This window comes from Cucumis melo, chromosome 10 (genome assembly GCF_025177605.1).
Source record: "Cucumis melo cultivar AY chromosome 10, USDA_Cmelo_AY_1.0, whole genome shotgun sequence".
NCBI lineage: Eukaryota > Viridiplantae > Streptophyta > Magnoliopsida > Cucurbitales > Cucurbitaceae > Cucumis > Cucumis melo.
The window spans coordinates 18,396,871-18,420,483 of record NC_066866.1 but is presented as its reverse complement, the minus strand read 5'-3'; the positions used below and the strand labels follow the sequence as shown (position 1 = coordinate 18,420,483).

General features: G+C 33.9%; 1 protein-coding gene across 1 annotated transcript; it reads right to left on the bottom strand.

The window, feature by feature from the left end:
- Positions 1 to 3,100: 3,100 nt before the first annotated feature.
- LOC103495094 (putative 1-phosphatidylinositol-3-phosphate 5-kinase FAB1C) lies at positions 3,101 to 12,095 on the bottom strand. The gene is made up of 11 exons (XM_008456552.3): positions 10,358 to 12,095; positions 9,111 to 9,893; positions 8,831 to 8,984; positions 8,263 to 8,604; positions 7,022 to 7,759; positions 6,564 to 6,895; positions 6,353 to 6,479; positions 6,106 to 6,270; positions 4,462 to 5,970; positions 3,722 to 3,988; positions 3,101 to 3,593 (listed from the first exon to the last, which is right to left on the bottom strand). Exons 1-11 carry the CDS (start codon positions 10,927 to 10,929, stop codon positions 3,339 to 3,341), a joined length of 5,244 nt encoding a protein of 1,747 aa, XP_008454774.3. The 5' UTR covers positions 10,930 to 12,095; the 3' UTR covers positions 3,101 to 3,338.
- Between the last annotated feature and the right edge of the window lie 11,518 nt (positions 12,096 to 23,613).

Below are 23,613 nucleotides of genomic sequence, written 5' to 3'. Positions count from 1 at the left end.
AGCTTAGTCTGAAAAGTTGGGTCATTACATATAATGCGGAAAGAAATGTCTAAATTACTTGAAATTAATGAATTAAAATCTTTGCAAAACATCTTCAGGTTTACCCAACCAATGGACAACTTGTTCAACAAATCCAACCAAACAACACTATTACAAAACTCAACAAATTCAAAACTCTTATACTTGCTGTTACAGACAACGGCAGCTAAGTCCTTTACTTGCTTAATTACAATTTATCATGCTTGCATGGAATGAGTCGTACAAAGATCTAGTCAAACTTCTAGCATAGTGGGTGGATACTTTAATAGGTGTTAGAACCATAATCTCTACCTGTAAAGGATTATTGAAAGGATGAGGTATAAAGCCCTGTGAGTAACAACTTTTAAAACAAAGCATGATAATGAAAACTTTAAGTAAAATAATATACATAAACTTAGCAAAGCAATTTTCTCTTCTTAGCTTTTAACTTTCTCTTTTCTTTCTTTCTTGTTATACCTTGAACTCTTCGTATCTACGAATAAAATTTTAGGTGTGGAAGCCCTGTCCCTCGATAGAATACTTGCAAGACAAAATTTTAGGTGTCAATAGCACCTTATCTTGCTATAGCTATCATGAGACGGAAAATCTAGGCGTCCGTAGAGGCCCTCATCTCTTACCTAGTTTATGTGATGGAAACTCTAGGCATCTATCGGATACCCTCATCACACGACTTTTGTGCACAAGACAATCTCCCACGTAGGGTTGCTATCAGATCAAGACATCTCGGTATAGACTTAAACATATTCAAAAATCTCATGCTAAAACTTTAACTTACTTAAGTTAGCATGCTTATCAAAAACTCTTGCATTAAGCAAGTCTCAAATCTAGCTTTGCTTTAAAATATCTCTTTGCTCAAATATTTGTAGAAACTTAGCATTCAAACATATTCTCATAAATCTCATGTTTTAAGAAACATTTTTCAAATTGAATGTTTTAGAACTTTAACTAAATCATGCTTTCTCATAACTCATTTCTAACTTGAAACTCATGTTTTGTAAATACTTTCATAAATTTAACATATTCAAATGCTTAAACTCAACGCATGCTTTAAAACATAAATTTGAGATTCATTTTAGTCACTCACAACTTGTGGCTAGGTTTTTTGTTTATAGATTTGCCCTTATTTCCTCTTACCCTAAAAATAACAAGAAATCTCAAGTAAATGTTAGGTTCCAACTAAAGGAAACTTCTTTAAATTCTTACCTTTATACTTTCCCTCTCAAGAGAACTATTTTCTTACTAACCTTGACTCCTTTGAACTCTTTAGGTGGTCTTAGCTTGCTCAAGATCGGTTCTTCAATCTTTCCCTAGCTTAACACGAGCTCCCAACAGATTTATAGTCTCAAATAACAGACCCTAACTTAGCAAACTTGCGCTTAAACTTCTTAAACATGGAAGAAGAAACTTGGACTTACTTGGATCTAACCTCAAGCTCCACTTTTCATTTGTAGTTTGAACTCACCAACATCCTCCCCTTCTCGGATGTCTCTTGACCGAACACCCAACTAAAAGTTGGCGTCGAACTACACTCTTGCCTTGACTTTACTCTTGCAAGGAAACTCAACTTTTCTCTACTTCCTCTTGAAGTGAAAATTATGAGAAATGAGAATCTTTTGTATTTAAAATTCCTCCTTATATCTGAAAAATGCTAACCTCGTGCAATAGAAATTCTCGAAGATCTGTCGATCATGCGTCTTTAAGTGATCTCGGTCGAGATCGGGCCAAGATACTCCGAGATCTTCACGCTTCTCGATCAGACACATGTCCAAAATCATGTTCAAGAACCCTAATAATTTTCTTTCCTACTTCTAGTCCTAGCCGAACACGACCCCGGCATGGCCTGAGATCCATCTCTAAAACCCTTTTATTTTTCATCTCGGTCTGCAACAATACTAAGATGGTCTGAAAGCATATCTTTAAATTTTACTGTTTTTCAACTCGGTCAACAAGCACCAAGATGCTCCTACCTTAGCACCAAGGTTTGTTCTTTGTTTTCCATCTCGTCCGAGATTGGTCAAAGCTGGCCTAGGATTCTCACTTCTGCCTTTCTCTACCTTTTCTCTCGACCAAGCAAGATCGTGTTTTAATGCCTTTATCCCAAGATTCCACCTTCAGGCCCTTGCTTTACTTTAGTCTACCCCAGGATGCTATCTCGAGATCCTTGACTTAGCCCCAAGACTCTTGGGCAAACTCTTAGCTTATCTTCTCAACTTCTAGCAAGTAAATGAGATAGAAGATGCGGGTATTACAGAAGGTCTCGCTTTCTCATCATAGTTGTAGTTGAAGCTCAACTACTGTTCGATTTTCTCTTTCGTCCATTTCTTACGTTAGCGCAAACTTCAGTTTTCCTTTGTCGTTCAAGTCACACCATCATAGAGGGAATTTCACCTAATTGTAGCAATAAAAAGAATACCCATGAATTTTTCTCTAAAAATGCAGAAATTAGCTCTATCTCTAGACGTGGTGTTTAGCTATCTCTAAGTTTTTCACGTTTTAGGTTTCTCATGATTTGAGCCCTAAATGAAAAGGATTAAAATAATTTCAAAATTGACATTAAGTGGAAATTACTCTATTGTCAAACTTAAAAAACCTTTCAATATTCTTAACTAATTTTGCTATAAATGTAATTTTAAAAAACTGCAGTCTTGCTTGCAAATATACAAGTGCATTTTGCTATCCAATACAATTCCCTTCGTAATAAATTGCTTATAGAACCATATGTAAATAAGACACGTGATTTTTCTTACTTTACGAAGCTTAAAATGTCAACTAGAAAATTCAACAAAGCTGAATGTAACTTAAATCAAACCTCAATAATCAAAAATGTAATTTTTCCACTACTAGTCCATAATAAATTTATAATTACTTTGCAAAGTATTGTGTTTGTAATTACTTCAACATAAGCCCGTACAATCCATAAAGTGTCATGCATTAGTATTTTTGTTTTAGTAGATCTTCGTCCTCCAGAAAGTGATAATTAGAAGTTAAATTTTCATCTTCAATTGAAGTTTCCATGGCATCAAATAAAGCAATACCAATAGAAATCGTAATATACTTCGGCTTTTACAAATAACTTTTTTCATTAGGTTAGAAAAAGAAAAAGTACAACTCTTCATTCTCAAGGGTGAATGCCCTCTCTTTCGGACCTAATCTTTGTTTCTTTGTACACAAAATCTAAGTGATGAAGGGTAAAAAAGAAAAGAATGAGAGGGATTCCTTCAAATTTATCTGCAATTGCAATCCCTTTATTCACGAACAAATGCTTCATGGACAAAAGAATACAATGATCCATCATAAAATCAAGAAGACCATTGATCAGGAACTGTGAGAAAATAAGCAGTCATTGCCTTACGAAACCGTTTCTTGTATTGTTTCGGAGAAATGATAGTAGGAGAAGCATTCTTCGGACCTCCAAGTATTCCCGATGCCTTCACCCACGTCTCCAATTGCTTGTCCCACGTATACTGCCTCATGAAATCGATGATGCCTAAAACGAGCTCCTTACGCTCCTCATCAATCCCAACCAAAAGGGAGTAGTCCATAACGTCTATTGACTGAAGAAGGTCAAGAATTAGTTGATTTTCTCCCATATGAAGAATATAGTAAATACAAATCAAACAACCATCCAGTTTCATGGTGTATGCAATGAAAGACAAGTATTGGGATTAAACATGCAGCTTACCGCCAAAAAAGATGTATCATTCCAGATTGCTCGTTCAAGGATTCTTTTGGCCTTGCTTCCGAGAAATATGGGTTTCGTCCGCAGTGCTTCTAAGAGGTTCAGATCGAGAAGAACTTTGTTAGCCCCAGATGTGTCTGGGTTGTAACGAGATCGTGAAGAGCCCTTGAGGTCGTACACCTTTGAGATATTTCTCATGAAAAAAAGATTCTCCATCACCATCAGATCCATTTTCATTTCTTTCCCACCTTTCAGGTGTTTAACAGTGACCTGCCATTGCATAGTTGTGAGAAAACAAAAATGTAAATATGTCCCCATAATCATTGGTAAATACATATACTCCCATGCATTCACAAGGAAAGCAATATATATTTATACACCGTATCAAACTCTCCAAGATGTGCCCATTTTGGTCTCTAAGCTTCCAAAACATTTATTCTGGTCCCTCTTCTTTTTAAAAAAAATAATTATGGTTATTCCGTCAGTTGTTTTAACACAGGGATAATGTGACAACGCACTAACAAAGGCAATTCAGTGAATGTTGAAGCCACAAAGGTTGGCCAAGGGTATTAAATAGGTGCATTATTAGGTAGTAGACAGTGAAAAAAACAAAAATCGTTATTTTTTTTATGTTGATGTACAAAAAAAATATTCTCAAGAGTTCGTAGATCAAAATCGTTATTTTATAAAGTACGGGAACCAAAATGAAAAGCAAAATAGGCTTCAAAATCTAGATATTTTACCTGATAGATCCCAAGAATTTTTGCAAGGCAAGTAGGACTTCCATAGGTTAGAGCTTGTGACAAGTACTTGAAATATTCAGGAGCAAACTCCTCAAAAGAATCAAGCTCAGTCCTTGTGACCTGTTTAATGATGAATCTTTCATCCAATGACTTGGCAAAATAAACATTACTTTTTCCACCCTGTGCACTCCAGCGACAACAGCGACTCAAAGACCTTACAAAATCCACTCCCTTGGGGCAGCATTTCTTTCTAAGCAAGTCAAATTGCTTTGCAAAGTAGCAAGTGACAGAGAATTTGACTTTACCCCCAGATATTGAAGATTCATCTACAAACGAAAGCCTCAAATGGGGAGATTTTTTGGGATCTGAAAACAGGGTCCTCATGGTTGAAGAATCTTCAGAACCATAGTTTCCATAGTGGATATAGTCCAAGTCCAAACCACCAAAAGACTGCCAAGCTGAAAGAGGTGAAGGACGAGAATCTTCTATATTGATTCTAGGGACACTCCGGCCTCCCTCATTGACGGAAAACTTATCGGCAACCCAATCATCGTATTCTCTCGAGTTTAGGGCATACGCAATAATGCTAGTAGGTTCATTGTCATAAACAGCAATAACTATATCATTATTGCCAGTTTGAGGAAGCAACAGGCGAACGCCTTCAGGAACATGAGATGCGGAGATATAAGATGTAGTTGAACTGAGTAATAAATTTGACTTCTGAACTTCCAATGGCAACATTTGAGAGTGGGTTCTAGTTAAATTAGAAATAGGATCCCTCAGCATAGTACTGTAATCTGCAGAAGCATGGAAAGATCTAATTGTCGACAACTGAAATGTAGATGGATACAATCCTTTCCTGATTCTTTCTTGCATTCTTATCGCAGAATCAAAGGAATGAACTCTCACAGGTGACATCAATACCCTTCTCATTTGGGGATGATCGTTTTGACTCATCTGCTTCACTGCCCCATCGTTAGGTTCTTCTGCTTGCAGTGCAGAAACAGTTGGATGTTTCTTCATAGATTGCTCAGTTCCAGACCATGCACAATCGATTCTCTCAGAAAGAGTGGATTCGTAAGAAGGAATGCTTTCAAAAGCCATGGAGGTAGTCAGTTCCCCATCTGTGTGCGTTTCCTCTCTGCAGGCTTGATGTGAGGTTGATGTAGAGCGTTCATATGCCGTAGACTCTTCCTTCCGGTCTGAATGTATATCATCATTTTCAGCAAACTCATGAGCCAAAGAAGATTCATGAATATTCTCATTATGGCCAGATTCAAGTTTCCCATCACTGTGAGCAGAATCACTTTTCAAATCCCTCATTATAGAAGAAGAGACATCAGTTTTGGAATTTAAAATCTTCTTTAGGAGAGAATCTAGTGAATAAAGTCGGTGATCCCAATAGTGTGTATGCATTAATAGGGAACGCCTTAAACGATTCAGCTCAAGAATGTCGACAGAAATCATCCCCATTAGTGAAGGTTTCATCATGAATGGTTGCAGCAAACCCTAATAAATTCGTACATAATTCAAATCCCTTATTAATTACATGTTCGCAGAATAATATAGTACTTGGTACCACAAACAAATCTGCAAGGACAATTAAAATGTTTATCATATTTGAATTGTTCTCTCAGCACTTACAATGTAATCACTTCGTTCTTTTTGAAGCAGTTCTTTCAGTTGCGTGATGTGGCTTTGCACATCACTCGAGTCCGATGATTCTTGCATTGGCAACTTGCTTTTCTGTTCCATCCTATCGACGACATCAGAAATCTCAGCATACAAGCTTTCCATTTTACCAATAATCTGCATTGAAAATCCAAAAGTAGAATAAACAAAAGAAATTTTTTTAAATCAAGCAAATCACATTTCAAATTCTCAAAATCACCTCTGAAGCTTCATTTGAAATCCACTCCTGCTGAACATGGCTATTGAACTCAAGTACAGAAGGGGGCAAGTTAACAGAGAGAATATCTATGGTGGAATAGCGGAAGAATGCAACCATGCTCCCATACCTGTTTTAAGAAACTTTCTACTCAGTAACGAGCAACATCCAATAGCTATTATAAAATCAATGCTAAATTCAGAGGCCAACACACCCATAGAAACGAAGACAGTCTCGCTGTAATGAATGACCGCAAGTTGCAACTCGATTGGCAGTCGCATGGTTTGAGAAACTAAGCTCCAAAAATTTTCCAAAAGAGAGCCCCCAGGCAGCATCAGACATAACAACTCTAGGAGTTGCCGGGGGGACTCCATCTATTTGAGCGCACTTGAGGCAACGGTGCCACATCCATATCTTACCATCTTCTTCTCCAGGAAGCTTTATGGAGGGTAAGCGTCTAACATTAATTGTAAGATTACCCTGCTGATGGGTGTAACACAGAACATGGGCCTCAGCGGACTCCTTACAGGATGGACAACTTGACTTCTGCCATAAGAACCCAAAGTAAATAACATATAACTTCAAAATTATACAATTATATGGGAAAAAAATTTAAAAAAAAAAGAACTTGTATGTTCAAATTAGATATACACAATAAGGAAATAAATAAACCTGGTCAAAGAGATCATCACGTAGGTATCTCCCTAAAGGCTTGTCAAAACGGCCATAGAACTTTATACGATAAAGGCGAGAGCGCTCACATACAGTTCCTTTAAGTACACAATGGCTTGAAAAGGATACCAAAATGCTCTGGTGAGTATCTGCTGCTGAAAAGTATTCACTGGAGAGATCATTTTCATCAAAACTTTCAGACTTTCGCAACTCTGGAATCCCACCAGACCTTCCATTTTTCCATTTCAAGGTTTCTGGCAATTCAGATTCAGAAAGACTTCGAACAGCAAAAGGAACTGTTATTCCATCCTTTAATTCCTCACAAGGATTGAGAGAAGGCTTCAGATCAATATCAGATGGTAAATCATCATTGAATATGTCTGGAAGTGTATCAACAATGCTAGAGGCCTCAAATCCAGTAGAAAGAAGAAAGCTACTGTTACCAAGGTGAGAATCCACTGAGTATGATTTAGATTCTTCAAGCTCAGAATTAAGAGCAGAAAAATTTTCTCTGGCGGAGCCATCAACCAGAAAATTGGATGCCTCAGAAGCATTGGGATTTTCCGATGAGGAATGATCGTCAACAGAAATAGAGCGTGTTGGCATCTTAGGCAGAGAAGCACCTTCATCCACAAGAAAGGAAGTCTCAAGAGATAAGTGATATGCTGCAAATACTGCATATTGAACAACATGTTTAACTTTTTTAAGTTCTTCACGACACCTGCCTTTCAGCAAGACCTATGACAAGAAATATGATAAGATTAGAAGCAGAACAGTGTTCTATAAAATCACATTTTTCTAAACTCACAGGATCGTATCACGATTCCATAGTTCAAATTATGGCTTAAAAGCAATTGTCAGAAGAAATTTAGGTTGTTTGAAAGCTACATTCAAAAACTATTTATTATAACTTACAAGCTGTTGTCAGAAGAAATTTATATGATTCCAAAGAAAACAATCAAGAAAGATATATTTACATAATAAGGAAAATCCAAATACATTGTTTCCATATGTTAAAATGTTTACTAATTACCTAATCAACAACATTTCTTTAACAAAAACGAGGACTCCTAAGTGATAATTAAAAAGATAAGAAAAGTTGGATCTATCAAAGACCATACTAAATTAAAACCCAAAAGGGGTTTTGTATGGTAACCTCGAAATCATTCTGAAATAGTAGCCTGGAAAATAATTTTGAAAAGTACCCACAGAAAACTAGTTAATTTTCTAGCTAGAGTTACCGTGCAACCCAAGCGCTTTGGACATCCTTCAAAGAACATCAACGTCTTGGATAGTTTTTTATTTTGATTAGTATCCATGAGCTCCTCGGTTACTCTCTCTAACCGGAAAAGTTCACAATGTCCCAGACGGGCTGTGGAAATATGTTCAATTGATGGAGTAAGGGAAGCACCCGTGCAACGGGCTATACGCTCCAGTAAAGGCCTTTTAACATTCAGCACCAGAGATATTTCCTTTGCCAGCAGATAATCCTGTGCACACGAAGATACACTTTTTTCCACCACCAGAACATTGGGGCGAAGAGATTCAATTTTTGAAATAATTGTCTTCAGATGATCATTTTCCTGCACCAATAGGATAGGATATTAGAAGTCAAGATAAAACCTAAAAATAATAATTATTGTTGTTGTTGTTGTTGTTGTTGTTGTTGTTGTTGTTGTTGTTGTTATGATATAATAATAATAATATGAACTTAACTAGTCCCGGCGGCATTTGTGTAAACAAAAGATTTAATGCATGTAAAAGGAAGATAAACTAAATGTTGATTCTCTTAAAAGTAAACACAAGTACCTGATGCAGCAATGTATTAAAAGAAGCTAACTGGTTTGCAACTTGGTGATATTCAAGCGATCCCCCTAGAAGAAGTAACCTTGGATTTTTAAATTGTGAGGTCATGCGTTTGTGCTTTATGTTTTTTGTACAAACAACTCCCTTTATAAGTGTACTGTAGAAGAAAGATGAACGATTTCAAGACATTAGTCAATAGTATATATATGATATATACATCAAGACATTGAGGCTATTTGCACCAAGGGATATTCCAAACTGCAGTAACGGCCAAAAGTTATACCTTTCATGAGGGTGTCCTGATGCTACGCATTTTACTTTCACGTAATCCCCAGGATCCATACTGCCTCCTCTGCTAGTATCTGGTCTCACAAAATTTGCAGCTTGCCAGGCTATTGTGGTAATAACATCAAGCCAGACGTCAACACAATCTCCTCCAGATTTTATATCCTCCCCTTGTAATAGCTGAGCAACGAGAGCCCTAAAGTGACCCTGAACCATAGCTTTTAAAGGCTCCTTATTCTCCTCATGCAAATTTTGCTTGGCTGGAAACATGTTAGAAAAGCTACTGCTCCTGGAGAACATGGCACCAGAGTCCCCAATATTGTCATCTTCATCATTGTAGGAAAAGAAATTATTCTCCAACTCATCGCTTTCATCATCAGGAGGTGGGGGGAACCATATAAGACCATTGTTTTCAAAATCTAATGGCCTTTCTACCTTTCCATCTTGGTTCTGAATAGTTGGCAGGTCAGCAGAGCAAGCCTGTTTATTATCTTGGCCTTCAGTCAGTCTCTCAGACCTATTTAAAATGGTCTCAGCCTCTTGAGACAATAGATTCACCCTTTGACCTGGATCTATAGTCTGTACAACATAATCAGCTTTACTAAAAGTATAATCATTCCTTGAGGGGCTGTCAGAAGGACTTGATCCCCCAAAATGAGAACTAAAGAACTCGTTTCTAGTACTAACACTACTTGACTCTATGTCTGAATTGTCACGAAAATAATCACTTGATGGGCTAAAAAAATGTCTCCCGGAATCTTCTGCATCATCTTCGTCACTCCTACATTAGTAAAAAATACTAAATGAGATTAGTGTATTAAATCATTTCACGTCACTCTACTGTATTAGTAATAGACATTGAAGAACTGAAACAACAGTTGATTTCTTGATTTAAAGTGGAAATATATTATATTTTGATCCCAGGAGCATCATCCAAAATCAGAAAGTTGAGTACTATCAACAAGAAAATATACTAATGAAAGATTTTTTGCTTTATAAGTAATTTTTATAATTTATAACATAAAATTTCAGAAGCACTCAAAAAGAAACCTACCAACACAATTATATACCAAACTTATGCATTGTCACAATGGGAACATAAAAACAAATAATTCACATACAAGCACTTTAAAATATTGTACTTAATTTTAAACAAAAAGTACAGGATTAATAAAAGTTACAGAAGGTACTAGAACACCAAAAAGTAATGGACAAACAGCCTATTTCATTCAAATCAAATATTACCAGTTAGGCGAGTGACGAACGGAAATAGGAAATGGATGAGCATTAAACGAGCTCAAAATCCTATGTGATGCTGCATAGGGAGAATAACCACAATCTTGTGAATCAAGATATCGACTCAGACGATCATCGGGAAGTGATTGAGTCTTCATAGGGGACTTGTCTGCACCATCGTAACTAGGAGAAGGAGGTTCTGGGCTATATCTGGGAGAGACAGAAGGATGAACTTTCTCACTATGTCTTCTCCCACCTTCAAGCCGTAGATTAGTATCAGAACAAAACTTACATAACTTGGTTCTCTTCACAGCCTCATTACCCACCTTCATGCCATCTGATTGAACAACATAAGATTCATATCCCCGAATACATTTTCCACAAGATGACTGATTACAACTCTGGCAAATGTATCTCAACGACATCTTGGAAAAGCTTGTATCACACTCACAACACATTTTGTAACTATTGTTAGGCAACACAAATTCCTCAGATAAACTCACAGACGAGTTAGGTCCCCAGGAAATCCAACACCTAACCTTCTCAATCAGATCTGATAATGAACTATCAGGTATTCCCATAAACAATCAATCATCCAAGAAGAATTAAAGCCTCGATGATTCCTCAAATTGAAACAGTATAACACCACTCCTCTTTCAAGTTCAATACATGAAAATATTTTTTTTTCTCTTTTTCACATATAGAAATAAAATGGAAAAAGAAAATCTACCCGTTGAAAACAAAATACCCACAAAAGTTCAAATTAAAAAAGAAAAAAAGAAAAGAAACGGAATAATACCCACAATAAAAATGATGGGGTGCTTTAGGATGATGTGTTTGTATGAGTCTCAAGACTTTGTATTATGTATTTCTTCCCCTCTCTTTGTTTATCTCAAAATGGGGGCCAAAAGCCAAAGAAAAAGAAGGGAAAAAAGTTAACAAATCCTCCAAGAAATATATCAAAGGAAGGATATAGAAAGCTATGAAAAAACCTGAGATAAACAAAAATCTAGCAATATATACATCAAAATCCTAACAGAACAATAACCCACCAAGACCAAAGAAGCCAACAAAGACCAGTATCAGCACGAACAAGAAGAAAACAGAAAATGAAACCCTAAAGGCTAACTGATGCCAGATTCCTCAAGAATGAATCTGGCAACCGATTTAAGCAGCCCAAGGACAGAATCCAGTAAGAACCGATCATATGTAAGAAAAGGGTAGAAGATCAATGAAGAAAGTTAGCTTGATTTGATATAAAAACAGAAAGTCAAGTCAAAAAAAGCAATCCCAGAAGAAAAAACACCAAAAGAAGACCAGAATGAAGTAAGATGAAACAGAAATAAAAGCAGCTTGTGAAGAAGAAGAAGAAGAAGAAGAAGAAATTTGTGAAGGGATTTTGAAATTTAAATGCTTGGTAAAATGAGAATCAAAAGGAGGTATAGAAGGAGTACGGAGAAGGTCCCTTTTCTACCGGAATCAGTAGCTCGCATCTCGAAGCTTAAAATTCCTTCTTTGTTACCCAAACAACAACCATAAATTCTTCTACTGTTCGTCTTTCCCATCTGAAGAAGAAACCACTTTCTTCTTCAATCCACCATTCTTTCGTTTCCTTTCTGTTGGTTGATTTTTCACTTCAGTTCTTTCTTTGAGTTTCAGCTCGCTTTTTTATCTCTTTTTTTTCTTTTTTATTCTTCTACTCTCTCTTTGCTTCTCTGCTTTGTTTCCTTTTCATAATACTATAGAACAAGAAATCTATCTATGCGGCCAATGCCCATATAAGAAAAGGCAATAAAAGCCGAACCGGACTAGACCAAACCAACCGAACCCAATACTTTTTTTTTTCCTCTCTCTCTCTCCCATCTAATTCCTTTCCTACTTTAAATTTCCTTTTTAGTCCTTAAAGAAAGGCTTGATGTTTATTTTATTTTTCTTCTTAGTCTTTTCTTTTTTCTTTTTTACATCTACTCTCTAAACTTCCATGTTTATTTCAGATTTGGTTTACAAATCTTTAAAATGTTTGTTCTAAATTTTTATTTTTTAAAAAAATAGTGAGTATAATTTTAAAATTTTTACATCTATAAACTTAACTTTAGAATTGTATCTAATAAATTTTTTAATTTTGTGTTTGGTAGGTGATTTAATTTTATATTGAATGTATGATTTCATTTTTAAAGCTTTTGACTATGTTTCAAGATTCAGGAATTAAATCATGTTTAATTAAAAATAATAATAAAAAGATAAAATTGTAATTTTTATTTTTAGAATAGAGATTAATATAAAAACGTAAATGGAATAAATCTTAAAAATTGAATACCAAATATATGTCTTAAAAAAAAAAAAACCGGAATTAAATTGAAAAGATGACTGCACTTAAATGTAATTATTTAAATGTTAGGAAGGTGATTGATTAAGATTATAAAATATTAGGGTTTACCGATAATTTAGAATAATATTATTATTATTTTTGGATGATATTTTAATTTAGGGTTCTGGAGTTCAAATCCATGCTGTTGATTGGTCAGCAACTCAGCGTCAGACAGATGAGAAAGCATAGTCAGCTCTAATTCATCCTCAATTTTGTTTCATTACTCTAAATTATATTATATTTTTGTCATCGGAAATTTTTATATTTTAAAACTTTGTTTAATTTTAGTCTAAAATATGCACCTTAAATTTAGTTCCTAGTGCTCCCATATCTTGTTTCCCTATATAAACTTTGACATTATGGTTGTAATTAAAAACTAAATTTTCAATTTAAAAATTCAACTTTCAAATTTATATAAATATTAATATTCGATCAAATTAAATCTTCAAATTTTAAACTTACATCATTATGATTTATATAAGTTTGAAATTTTAATTTTTATTATTATTTAGTCCACAAAATATTTTAACGAACTAAATTTATTGAAAATTATTCAATTAAAAACTTAATTAAATTTAGGGGTTTTTTTCCAAACAATTATGGGGCCTTTTAAAAGAAAATTATATTTTCCTTTGCTTTTGGGGCCCACAATTGGTGGGTTCACGTGTGATACACGCGCCTTTGACGACATCTAGAACGTGGTATTGTAGTGGATTGGGGCTAACGGGTCAAATTTTACACCCACAATTATCATTTCTCTTTTCAACCTTTGTGTCTTTCTTTCTTTCTATAATTTACATTTAAGCTTTAAGTTGGTCTTTCCAACCTTTTACATTCCTTAAATTAAATTACAAAAAGTACTCTTGAAATTTAGTTTAACATTTCTTTAATTCTCACACAAATCTCATACATATTCGTCTTCGTCTTGAGTCTTTCGTGGGCTTAACTTGGCTTTACTTTCTCTTAGTCTAGTCTTATTTTTCATGCAAACCTACATAAGAGATCTTTCTATCAGTATGGTGTAAAACCTATTACACTCTGATGCCTAATTGCGTAAAGAGAGTGTATTGTTTAGCTAAATGTATAACAAGTAAGGTTGAGAGTGTATTGTTTAGCTAAACATATAACAAGTAAAGTTAAAGCTAACTTCGTAGGATGTTGAATGAAACACAACTCAGTTATGTTAGAAACGATCCAAGACTTCAATAATTCTCCAATTGGACGAGTGATAGTTTCATCAACGAAGCTAAGTTTGTTTTTTCCCTGTGAGACCAATTGTCATTGTTTGGCTCTAAGATGCGTAATTAGTTACAGTGAGAAGCTTTGAAAGCAGAATAATACTGGTGTTATCCAAGTGATGAAGGTAGTATGGGTTTGCATATTGTTCAACGGTGGAATTAGGAGCTTGATTTGTTAAAGGAGTGGAATTAGAAGAGATAAATTTTCGAGAAGCGTGATTGAATTATATCTCCAAGCGTGTTTTGTTTGTCTGTCATGGATGCGAGTGGAGAAGCTCTTGAGGGCTTACTTGGAGAGATAAACTACTAATACTATATCAAACAAATAAACTTACTCAAATCTAAATAAATAGTCAATACTTGGTACACATGGATAATGAGTTAGGAACAAAAAATACAAGTGATTAACGAAGAATAGAAAGCTAAATTTGATGGTGCTTTTGTACTGTAGGGTTTTAGATTCATCTGATTTTGGCTAATAAACTAATTTTCCAAAATATTTATCTATTTTATGAACCTTTTAAGTTTAATTTATTTTGGTTTCTGTTATGAAAATTATCAATACAACAAAACAGGAAAACATATGGGTATTATAAAACTGAGCCAAACAAATTCACGTTGTCTGATCTTAAGACAAATTTACTCACACTAATGCTTGAGTTTTGAGAGTAATTGTCTCCTAGGATAGAAGAGGACCACCTTTCTTCTAAGAATAGCATCCCGTCTAGAAGATCAAGGAACGAAACTTTGTGGATCTACCAAACGTCAAGATTGTGGATGATGGAGAGAAAATCTTTTAGAAGAAGACAAAAGATTGTGAAAATTGATCTCTTCTTCAACCAAACAGAAAAGGACCGTAGTTATAGACTTATTCATGGTCATTCGAAAAGTCATGTTCTTTTTCTATAATATTTTTTCTGAAGTGATAAATCTATTCATTAAGAAACACAAATAGTTATTAGTTTTCATGAATTGATACATCCACTCACGATGCATCCATTTATGAAGAAACACAAACAATCACCATTTATTCCAACAGTTTCATTATCTTAAGAAGGTTCATCTTCAACTTGAAATTTAGACTCTGCTAGGTAATCATTTTGTTTTTAGTATTTTGGTTTTAAAATTTATTCTCTTGCTCCTCACAATTTTTATACTATAATTTTCGTACAAAAATATTTTAATTATTAGTCAAATTTCAAAAAAAAATAATAAATTAAAGTTTTCAAATCGTCACTTTATTCACTTTTTATTGGTGTTCTTAGACCAAATGGGGGTTATAATCGACACAACAAGCTAAGAGGATAATAAGGTTCGAGTACAAAATAACAACTCATGTGCAAAATAGGCTTAGGAAAGAGGATTAGGTCAAGTTGAAACCAAGGGTGAGGCTGAGCCTAGCAAAAAAAAACTGGTATGATCCAGAACACCAGAATATAACCAAAATGGGTCTTGGAAAAAGTATTTGGCCTAGGTTAACCTTAACCAAACATAAAAGAGGCATCCTGTCGGTACCGAAGAACTATCTCAAAGTCATTTTAAAACCCTATTGAAACAACTTAAGTCAACCACTCTTATAAATATATCATTATGAATTCAAGGAAAGTAAGTCGATTCTCAAATCAGTAGCTCTTAACTTGTTTCACTTATTTACTATTACTAGCATCAAAGTTTATATAGGTAAGTACCATACTGATATCTATATCTTGCTAGTCACTCTCATTTTCTAAAAAAATTAAACAAACTTATTATTAGTGTTACGTGAAAGCCATGTGCGTTTTACTTGTCTGAATTTGGACATCTACACTAACATTTTTAGAAAAGTAAATAATAAAATAAAGAAAATCCTACTTGTTTTAGCAAGAAAATCTTGGTTAGAAGTAATATTTATGAACTTATTTTTAAAAGATAAAATTAAACACAAAAGCGAAATATACCAAACTATTGATGAAAATTTGTAAGAAGAGAAAACTAAGGGTGGCTACGCCAAAAAGAAAATAATTTTTTTTGTTAAAAATTATTTATATTTTTAGGTAAAAATAAAAATAAAAATAAAAAAATTATATTATTTTATTTTATTTTATCTATCTTTGGCGAATTAGTTTTCCCAAATTGGTCTCATTGCAACGACAGCCAAGTGTCAGAATGCTCCTCCTCCACATGTACGTAATGCACTTTCTATGATGGAACGCTCATTATGTAGTTTTTAGTTGGCTTCTAAGACCTATAAAAGCAAATCACTTCCTCTCATTTTGACACAACAAAAAAGAAACACTTCCATCTTCCCTTCTCTACAAAGCTTCCTTTCCTTTTTCATTTATGTTCTTTATTATTTATTTACTATTTTCCAAAAGGTGTTGGTTTCGTCGATGAGTTTTCATGCAAAACTGGCCGTACTTTTGTGGTTGTTTTATCCCGGGGACGTCGTGGAATCCTCAGAGCTACTTGCATAACCAAGAGTAGAGCCACAAAACGTCTTAAACAGAGCAAGCTATGTGACGCAGCATTAACAATTTTTTGTTTTGCAGATTCTATTGTTAACGGTGGAATTTTTTACATAAGGAGAATTCTAGTGACAACAATTTTAAGATGATCTTCGTCTGCTTTAATGGCTACAACTCACTCCGACGTTATGTTCTTCGAATTCAACCACTCATTTCGTTTTGAAGGTCAAATTTCAAAAGATGGAGACAAAAGATGTTTTTCTTTCTAAAAGGTTACTTACGCTTGTACCACGAAGAAATATGTTGTTCCAGAGAAATCTCACCGACAAACAAATCAAGGTGGCTATCTATGAGGCCCTGAACGTGTTCAACCTTATGCAATAGGAATGCATATGACAAATAACTGACTATGTGTGAAGGCTACATGAAGAACTCTTATGCATTTTGAGCTTACTTCACCAAGAAGTAGCGACATCACCCTTGTGTAAGGAAGTCGGCAATTGATTTGACTTTTCCGTTTAATCTAAACTTAGGATAAGGAAATGACAGTGACACGTGGCATTCTGACATTGACTGATTCTCACCGTCACGTTTATAAATAGGTGAAGTCCGACTATTTTGAAGTTACTTTTACCCCGTGCCTAACAAGAAAGAATTGAGAGAATTTTCAAGATTTTCAGAAGAATTTTAGAGAACTTGAATCTAGCAACAAGTTACAAGGAAGTTCTTGGGTAAAGAGTTAGGGGAGGAAGTCCACTGGTTGTGAGTGGTTTTTCTTTCAAATTTTTTCAAAATAAAAAGGATTTTCAATGTGTTTACATCCTTACAGATATGTCCATTGAAGCCTCGAAATGATTCTATTATGCTTTCTAAATGCTTGTGATTTATAAATGCGTAAGATTTGATATTAGTTGAAATAATGGAATGATGATCTCTTATACTCTATGCAATGAGAATGCCTCATACTTGCTATATGATCTAGTATGGGATGTCTTATTCTTGTTATGTGGTCTAGGATAAGATGTTTTATTCTTGTTGTGTGATATGGAATAAAGTGCCTCATATACTTGCTGTGTGAAGTGTTATGAGATGCCCTTTACTTGCTGTGTGATCTGGCATTGGAAGACGCATTATGCGTAATGAAATTGATGAAACTTGCTAAATGCATTAAGACTACTTCGCATAGCCACAACTTGGCAAAAGAGTATGGTAAACGCTTGAGCTAAGGAAATGGTACAAATATGTAATTAGATAAGCACAATCGTTCTGCTTTGTAATTGTAAGATGAATGATGGTAAATGTGTTTTATGAAATATGAACTCTGATGATTGATTTGAAAATGAAATGATTTTCCATACGATTTGTAAATGTTCGATGATGAAATTTGAATCGTGTTAATCACCTAGCACATGATTTGCTTTAAACTCAATACTATTATGAAAATTAAGGCAACTTTAATTTATTAAAGGTGTTGATAAAAGACGTCACTCACTATACATATATTTTCGTCTAACCTTTCAAATGTTTTATTTTAATCCCCCTTAGGTAGCAAAGAACATCTAACATTGAACTTACAGTCTTGATCACCCACTATACCATAAAGGTGTTGATAAAAGGCCCCACTCACTATACACATATTTTCGTCTAACCTTTCAAATGTTTTGTTTTAATCCCCCTTAGGTAGCAAAGAACATCCAACATTGAACTTACAATCTTGATTGCCCACTGTACCATTCGTGAACGCATCATTTTGATAGTGGCCACTATCAACTTACATAGCATGTAGAAGCTAGCGAGAAGAGCCTAGAAGTAGTTTTGAGTTGTGTATAGTTCTTCTGAAAGGGACTTTGTACCATGTATCAAATGTAATCTGTTACTTAAAATATCAATGAAGTCTTCTTATTCAATTTTAGTTCATATTTCGCATTCAAGCTTGTTGGTTGTATTTAATCCACTTACTAGGCATTTTGCATGTATCTCGCAAAGAGACTCACCTAGATTGTCTACGCGGTCAAATCCTCACTTGGTCGCATAAAGTAACATTTAGGGCGAGGCAAGACACTGTCGACTAGGAAGAAAAATATTTCTTATGCAAAAATTTTATTTTAAATGGTTTGACTAATGAGCTCTATGACTATTACAACACAAGGAAAACACCAAAACTAGTATGGGAGGCCTAAAGAAAAAATATAACAATGAGGAGCTTAGACTGAAGAAATACGTTGTGAGTTGTTACCTGAGATTCCAAATGATGGATGACATATCAGTGGACGTTAAGTCCCACAAACTGCAAAAAATAGCCCACAAAATTATTAGGGAAGTTATGACTCTTGATAAACAGTTTCAGATTGTTGTCATTATTGATGAATTGTCTCCTTTATGGAAGAATTTTAAAAACACCCTAAACACGAAACTAATGAATTCTCCCTGAAAAGTCTGATTACCTAGTTAAGGATTTAGAAAGAGGTGAACTTTGTACCGAGTAGACCTGCCCCAGCTATGGTGAAACCGGTAGGAAGGAATAAAGTAAACAAAAGAAAGGGTCAGAATCGAGGATCGAACAACCAGCAGAATCAAAAGAAACAAAAACACCCCTTAAGAGAAACAATACAGTTCCTTTGCTATAACTGTAATAAACCTAGGCATATGGCCAAACACTGTAGGAACAAAAGCTGTCCTGCTAATCAGGCAAACTGTAGGAACAAAAGCTGTCCTGCTAATCAGGCAAACTTGTTAGAAGGGTTATTAATAGTCATGATTATAAAAGTAAATGTGATCAATAGTTCTAAGGGATGGTAAATAGACATTTGAGCTATGCACCATGTCTGTCACGACCTTAGTTTGCTTATAACATATAATGAGATAAAGATAAAAATATCCTGCTGGCAGATCATCACTTGACAAAGGTTGTTGGCATTGGAGATGTAGAGCTAAAGTTTACCTTTAGAAAGATCCTCATTCTGAAGGAAGTTCTGCATACCTAGAATTAAGGAAGAATCTAGTCTCAAGCTATATCCTCAAGTTGGCTTCACTCAGACAATCAGAGTCGAACTCTTTACTTTAATATAAAAAAATAATAATGTCTTTGTAAGCAAAGGCTATGCAACTAAAAACATGTTCAAATTGAATCTTGAAATTAATAAATTTAAATCTTCTGTTTATATATTGTGTTCTTTTATTTGGCATGCTAGACTACGTCATGTTAATAAACGACTAATCAGTAACATTAGTAGATTAGAGATGGTCACTAAGTTATCCATGAATAAATTTGAGAAATGTGAATTTTGTAGTCATGCTAAAATAACTAAAACTTCGCATAAATCTATACTTAAGGAATTTGAGCCTCTAGATTTAATTCATTTTGATCTATGTGAATTTGATGGCATCACGACTAGGGGTAGTAAAATATATTTTATTACTTTCATAGATGATTGTTTTGAATTCACTTTTATTTACTTGCTTAAAAATAAAAGTGAAGCATTGGATGCTTTCAAATCATTTGTATGTGAAATAGAAAATCAACATGATAGAAAGGTTAAAAGCCTTTATAGTGATAAGGGAATTGAGCATGACTTAGACGATTTCGATGCTTTCTATAACTCACACGGAATAATACACAAAAATATTGTGTCTTAGTCTCCTAAGAAGAACAATAAAGTTGAGAGGAAAAATAGAACTCTAACTGATATAATAATTGTCATTTTACTCAACTCAGAAGTTGCATCTTACTGGTGGGTTGAAATTATCCTTATCACGTGTTATGTTCTAAATAGAATTCCAAAATCTAAAAACACAACTTCACCTTATGAAATCCTTAAGAATAAAAAATCAAACTTGTCTTACTTTAGAACCTAGGGGTGTCTAGCTTCTATTTGAATTCTAGACCCTAAAAGAAGAAAACTTGCTAGTAGAGTCTATGGATGTGTTTTTATAGGTTATACCTTAAACAATAAAGTCTATAAGTTCTATGACCTAGTAAATTAAGTAGTTTTTAAATCAAATGATGATGACTTCTTTAAGGATAGATTTCCCTTTAAATCAAGGAATAATGGGGGTTTAGGATCTAGTAGCTTAACTCTAGATAGAAAGTCTATCTCAAATAAAGAAGCTGACCTAAAAACTAGAAGAAGCAAAAGAACTAGAACTACCAAGGACTTTAGGGATAACTTCCAATCCTTCAAGATAGAAGAATGCCTTAAAGACCTGAGAGAAGCCATGTTCTCTAGAAATGCCAATTTATGGAAAGAAACTATAAATGATGAGATGGACTTTCTCAAGTCGAATAAGATTTGACACTTAGTAGACTTACCTCCGGATTGTAAAGTTATAGGTTGTAAGTGGATTATAAAGAAGAAACTCAAACCTAATAGAATAATAAACAAGTTTAAAGCTAGTTTAATAGCCAAACGTTTTAGACAAAAAGAAAACATAGACTTCTTTAACACCTTCTCCTCGGTTACTAGGGTAGCCTCAATTTGTGTATTGTTTTCTCTTGCTTCCTTAAACAACCTTCTAGTATATCAGTTTTTTTCATTGGAGAACTAGAAGAAGAGATTTATATGGAACAACCTGAAGGCTTTGTTGTCCATGGTAAAGAAAAACAAAGTTTATAAATTAGACAAATCTCTTTTTACGATTTAAAACGAGCTCCTAAGCAATGACATGAAAAATTTGATAGTCTAATTTTGTTTAAAGGCTTTAAAGTCAATGAAAGTGAAAATGCATCTACCATAATTTTGAAAACAACCTTTGAACAATCTTATGACTATATGTACATGATCTGTTAATTCATGGGTCCAATTTGCACATCATAAATGATGTAGAAACTATGTTGAGTGCAAACTTTGATATGAAAGACCTAGGAGAAGCAAGTGTAATCTTATGAATAAAAGTAACTAGGTATGAGAAGGAAATTTCCTTGGATCAATCTCACTAAGTAGAAAAGATTCTAAGGAAATGTAATTACTTAAAATGTAAACTAGCCTGTACTCCATATGACCTTGGTGTAAAGTTGTTCAAGAACACTAGTGATAGTGTTAACCAATCAGAGTATGCAAGTCATAGGTGATTTCACATATGTTGTTGATTGCACTAGATCTGATATAACTTATGTTGTAGGATTACTCTGTAGGTTTACAAGCAGACCTAGTATAGAGCAATGGAATGTTATAGAAAGGGTTATAAGGTACTTGAAGGAAACCCAAAATCTACGATTACACTATCAAAAGTTTCCTACTATTCTCGAAGGCTACAACGATGCTGTTTAGAACACCCTTTCAAATGACTCGAAGGCTACCAATGGCTATCTCTTCAATATAGAAGAGGAGTTGTCTCCTTGAAATCCAAGAAATATACTATTTTGGTTTAGTCAACGATGGAGTCATAGATGATAGCACTAGTAACTGCTAGTGAAGAAACATGTTGGCTTAGAAGTCTACTATTGGAGATTTCCTTATGGGAAAAACTGGAACTAACCACTTCAATCCAATGAGATAGTACTGCAGCAATCACAAAAGTTTAGAATCGTTATTATGATAAAAAGAGGCGACAAATTCGTTATAAGCACAACATTATTAAAGAGTTCCTCACTGCTAGTGCTGTTAGACTGGATCATATACAGACTAATGAGAACCTGACAGATCCTTTGATGAAAGGACTACCTAGAGAAAAGGTTTTTAAAACCTCAGAAATTATGAGACTTAGCCTATAGAAAAACGATTCACTTGTGAGGAAAATCCAACCTGTAGACTAGAGATCCCAAGAAACAGGTTCAAATGGTAATAACTAATCACAAGTAATATGGAATGAATCATCCAAAAACACACACAAAGTTCCTTCCTATGACCTAAGGTCGCAACATGATATCTTAAAGCGTATGAAAAGGTTGAACTGTGTTCTTAATGAAAACTATATTTGAAGTCAAGTAAAATACCTAGCTACAAAAGTATTTTTGATAGACTCACCTTTATGAACGTGAGGTCAGAGCCACTCCTATGGAGTTTTAACGAATTCTCTAGATCGTTCACTGAACTAGGATACACGTGTTAGGCATTGAAGCACATGCTTATGAACTACACTTTAGAAATATTGTGTGAAATATTGTTAGAGGTAGAGTTCAAAACCAAAAGTTACTCAAGTATATCCTAAATCATCTACACTACCTAAAGGTTCAAGTCATAAGACATCTTTGAATATGCACAACATTACAAATTGATATTGCTTGATGAAAAACGTTTTTTATGTTTCAAAATTTTCAAGTGGAGGGTTGTTGGTGAAATTTGTTAAAAGAAAAAAGGGCCAAGCTAGGGCAGAGCAGAAGAAAATTATTTTTTTATTAAAAATTATTTTATTTTTTGGGTAGGAAAATTCTTGTGACAACATTCACCAACTTCAACTATTTTATATCTTACAAATTATTTTATAGTCAATATTTAACATATTTGTGATATAGTTTAAATATTTTAGGCTAAATTATATAAAATACTTCTAAACTTTGTAATTTATGTAAAATATATCCTTTAACTTTCAAAGTTTAAAAAATACCATTAAATTTGTATATAAAAAAGTTAAAAATACCTTTATTAGGTTTGGATGAAAACGGTTAATGCTTTACTTAAAAAATACATCTAAATTTTCAAAGTATAAAAAATATCTTTAAATTTTAATAGAACTTTAAAATACCCTAAATTAATGCTTGTAGTCTCAAAAAAGTTGTTTTAAAATGCTCTCATTAATATAATGATCAATTTGTGTTATCGAGTTACAAAAAATTAATTTTAGAACGCACACGTGTAAATTTCCCATATGTACTCTAATTTTTTTCCCATGGTACAATTTTCTCACACCATAGTATAAGTTGAAACTTCAAGTTAAAAAAAACAAATCCTACAAATTTTCACAGTATTCCAAAAAATACTCAAAAGTTTTAAATTAATTAAGGATATTTTTAATACTTCTAATGGCATTTTTTACTACGAAGTTTGGAATAATTTATATAATTTAGGGCATATTAAGTATATATATATATATAAAAAGATCATAATAAATACAGTTTTTCCCTAACGACCATGTACTAAAATAAAAGTTTTAAAAAATTGGTAAATTACAATGGTTTTTTCGATATAAGAATGAACTATTTTTAAATATAACAAAATGTATTAAAGTATCTTTAAAATATAATAAAAATATCACAATTTATTTAAGTTGGACTACCAT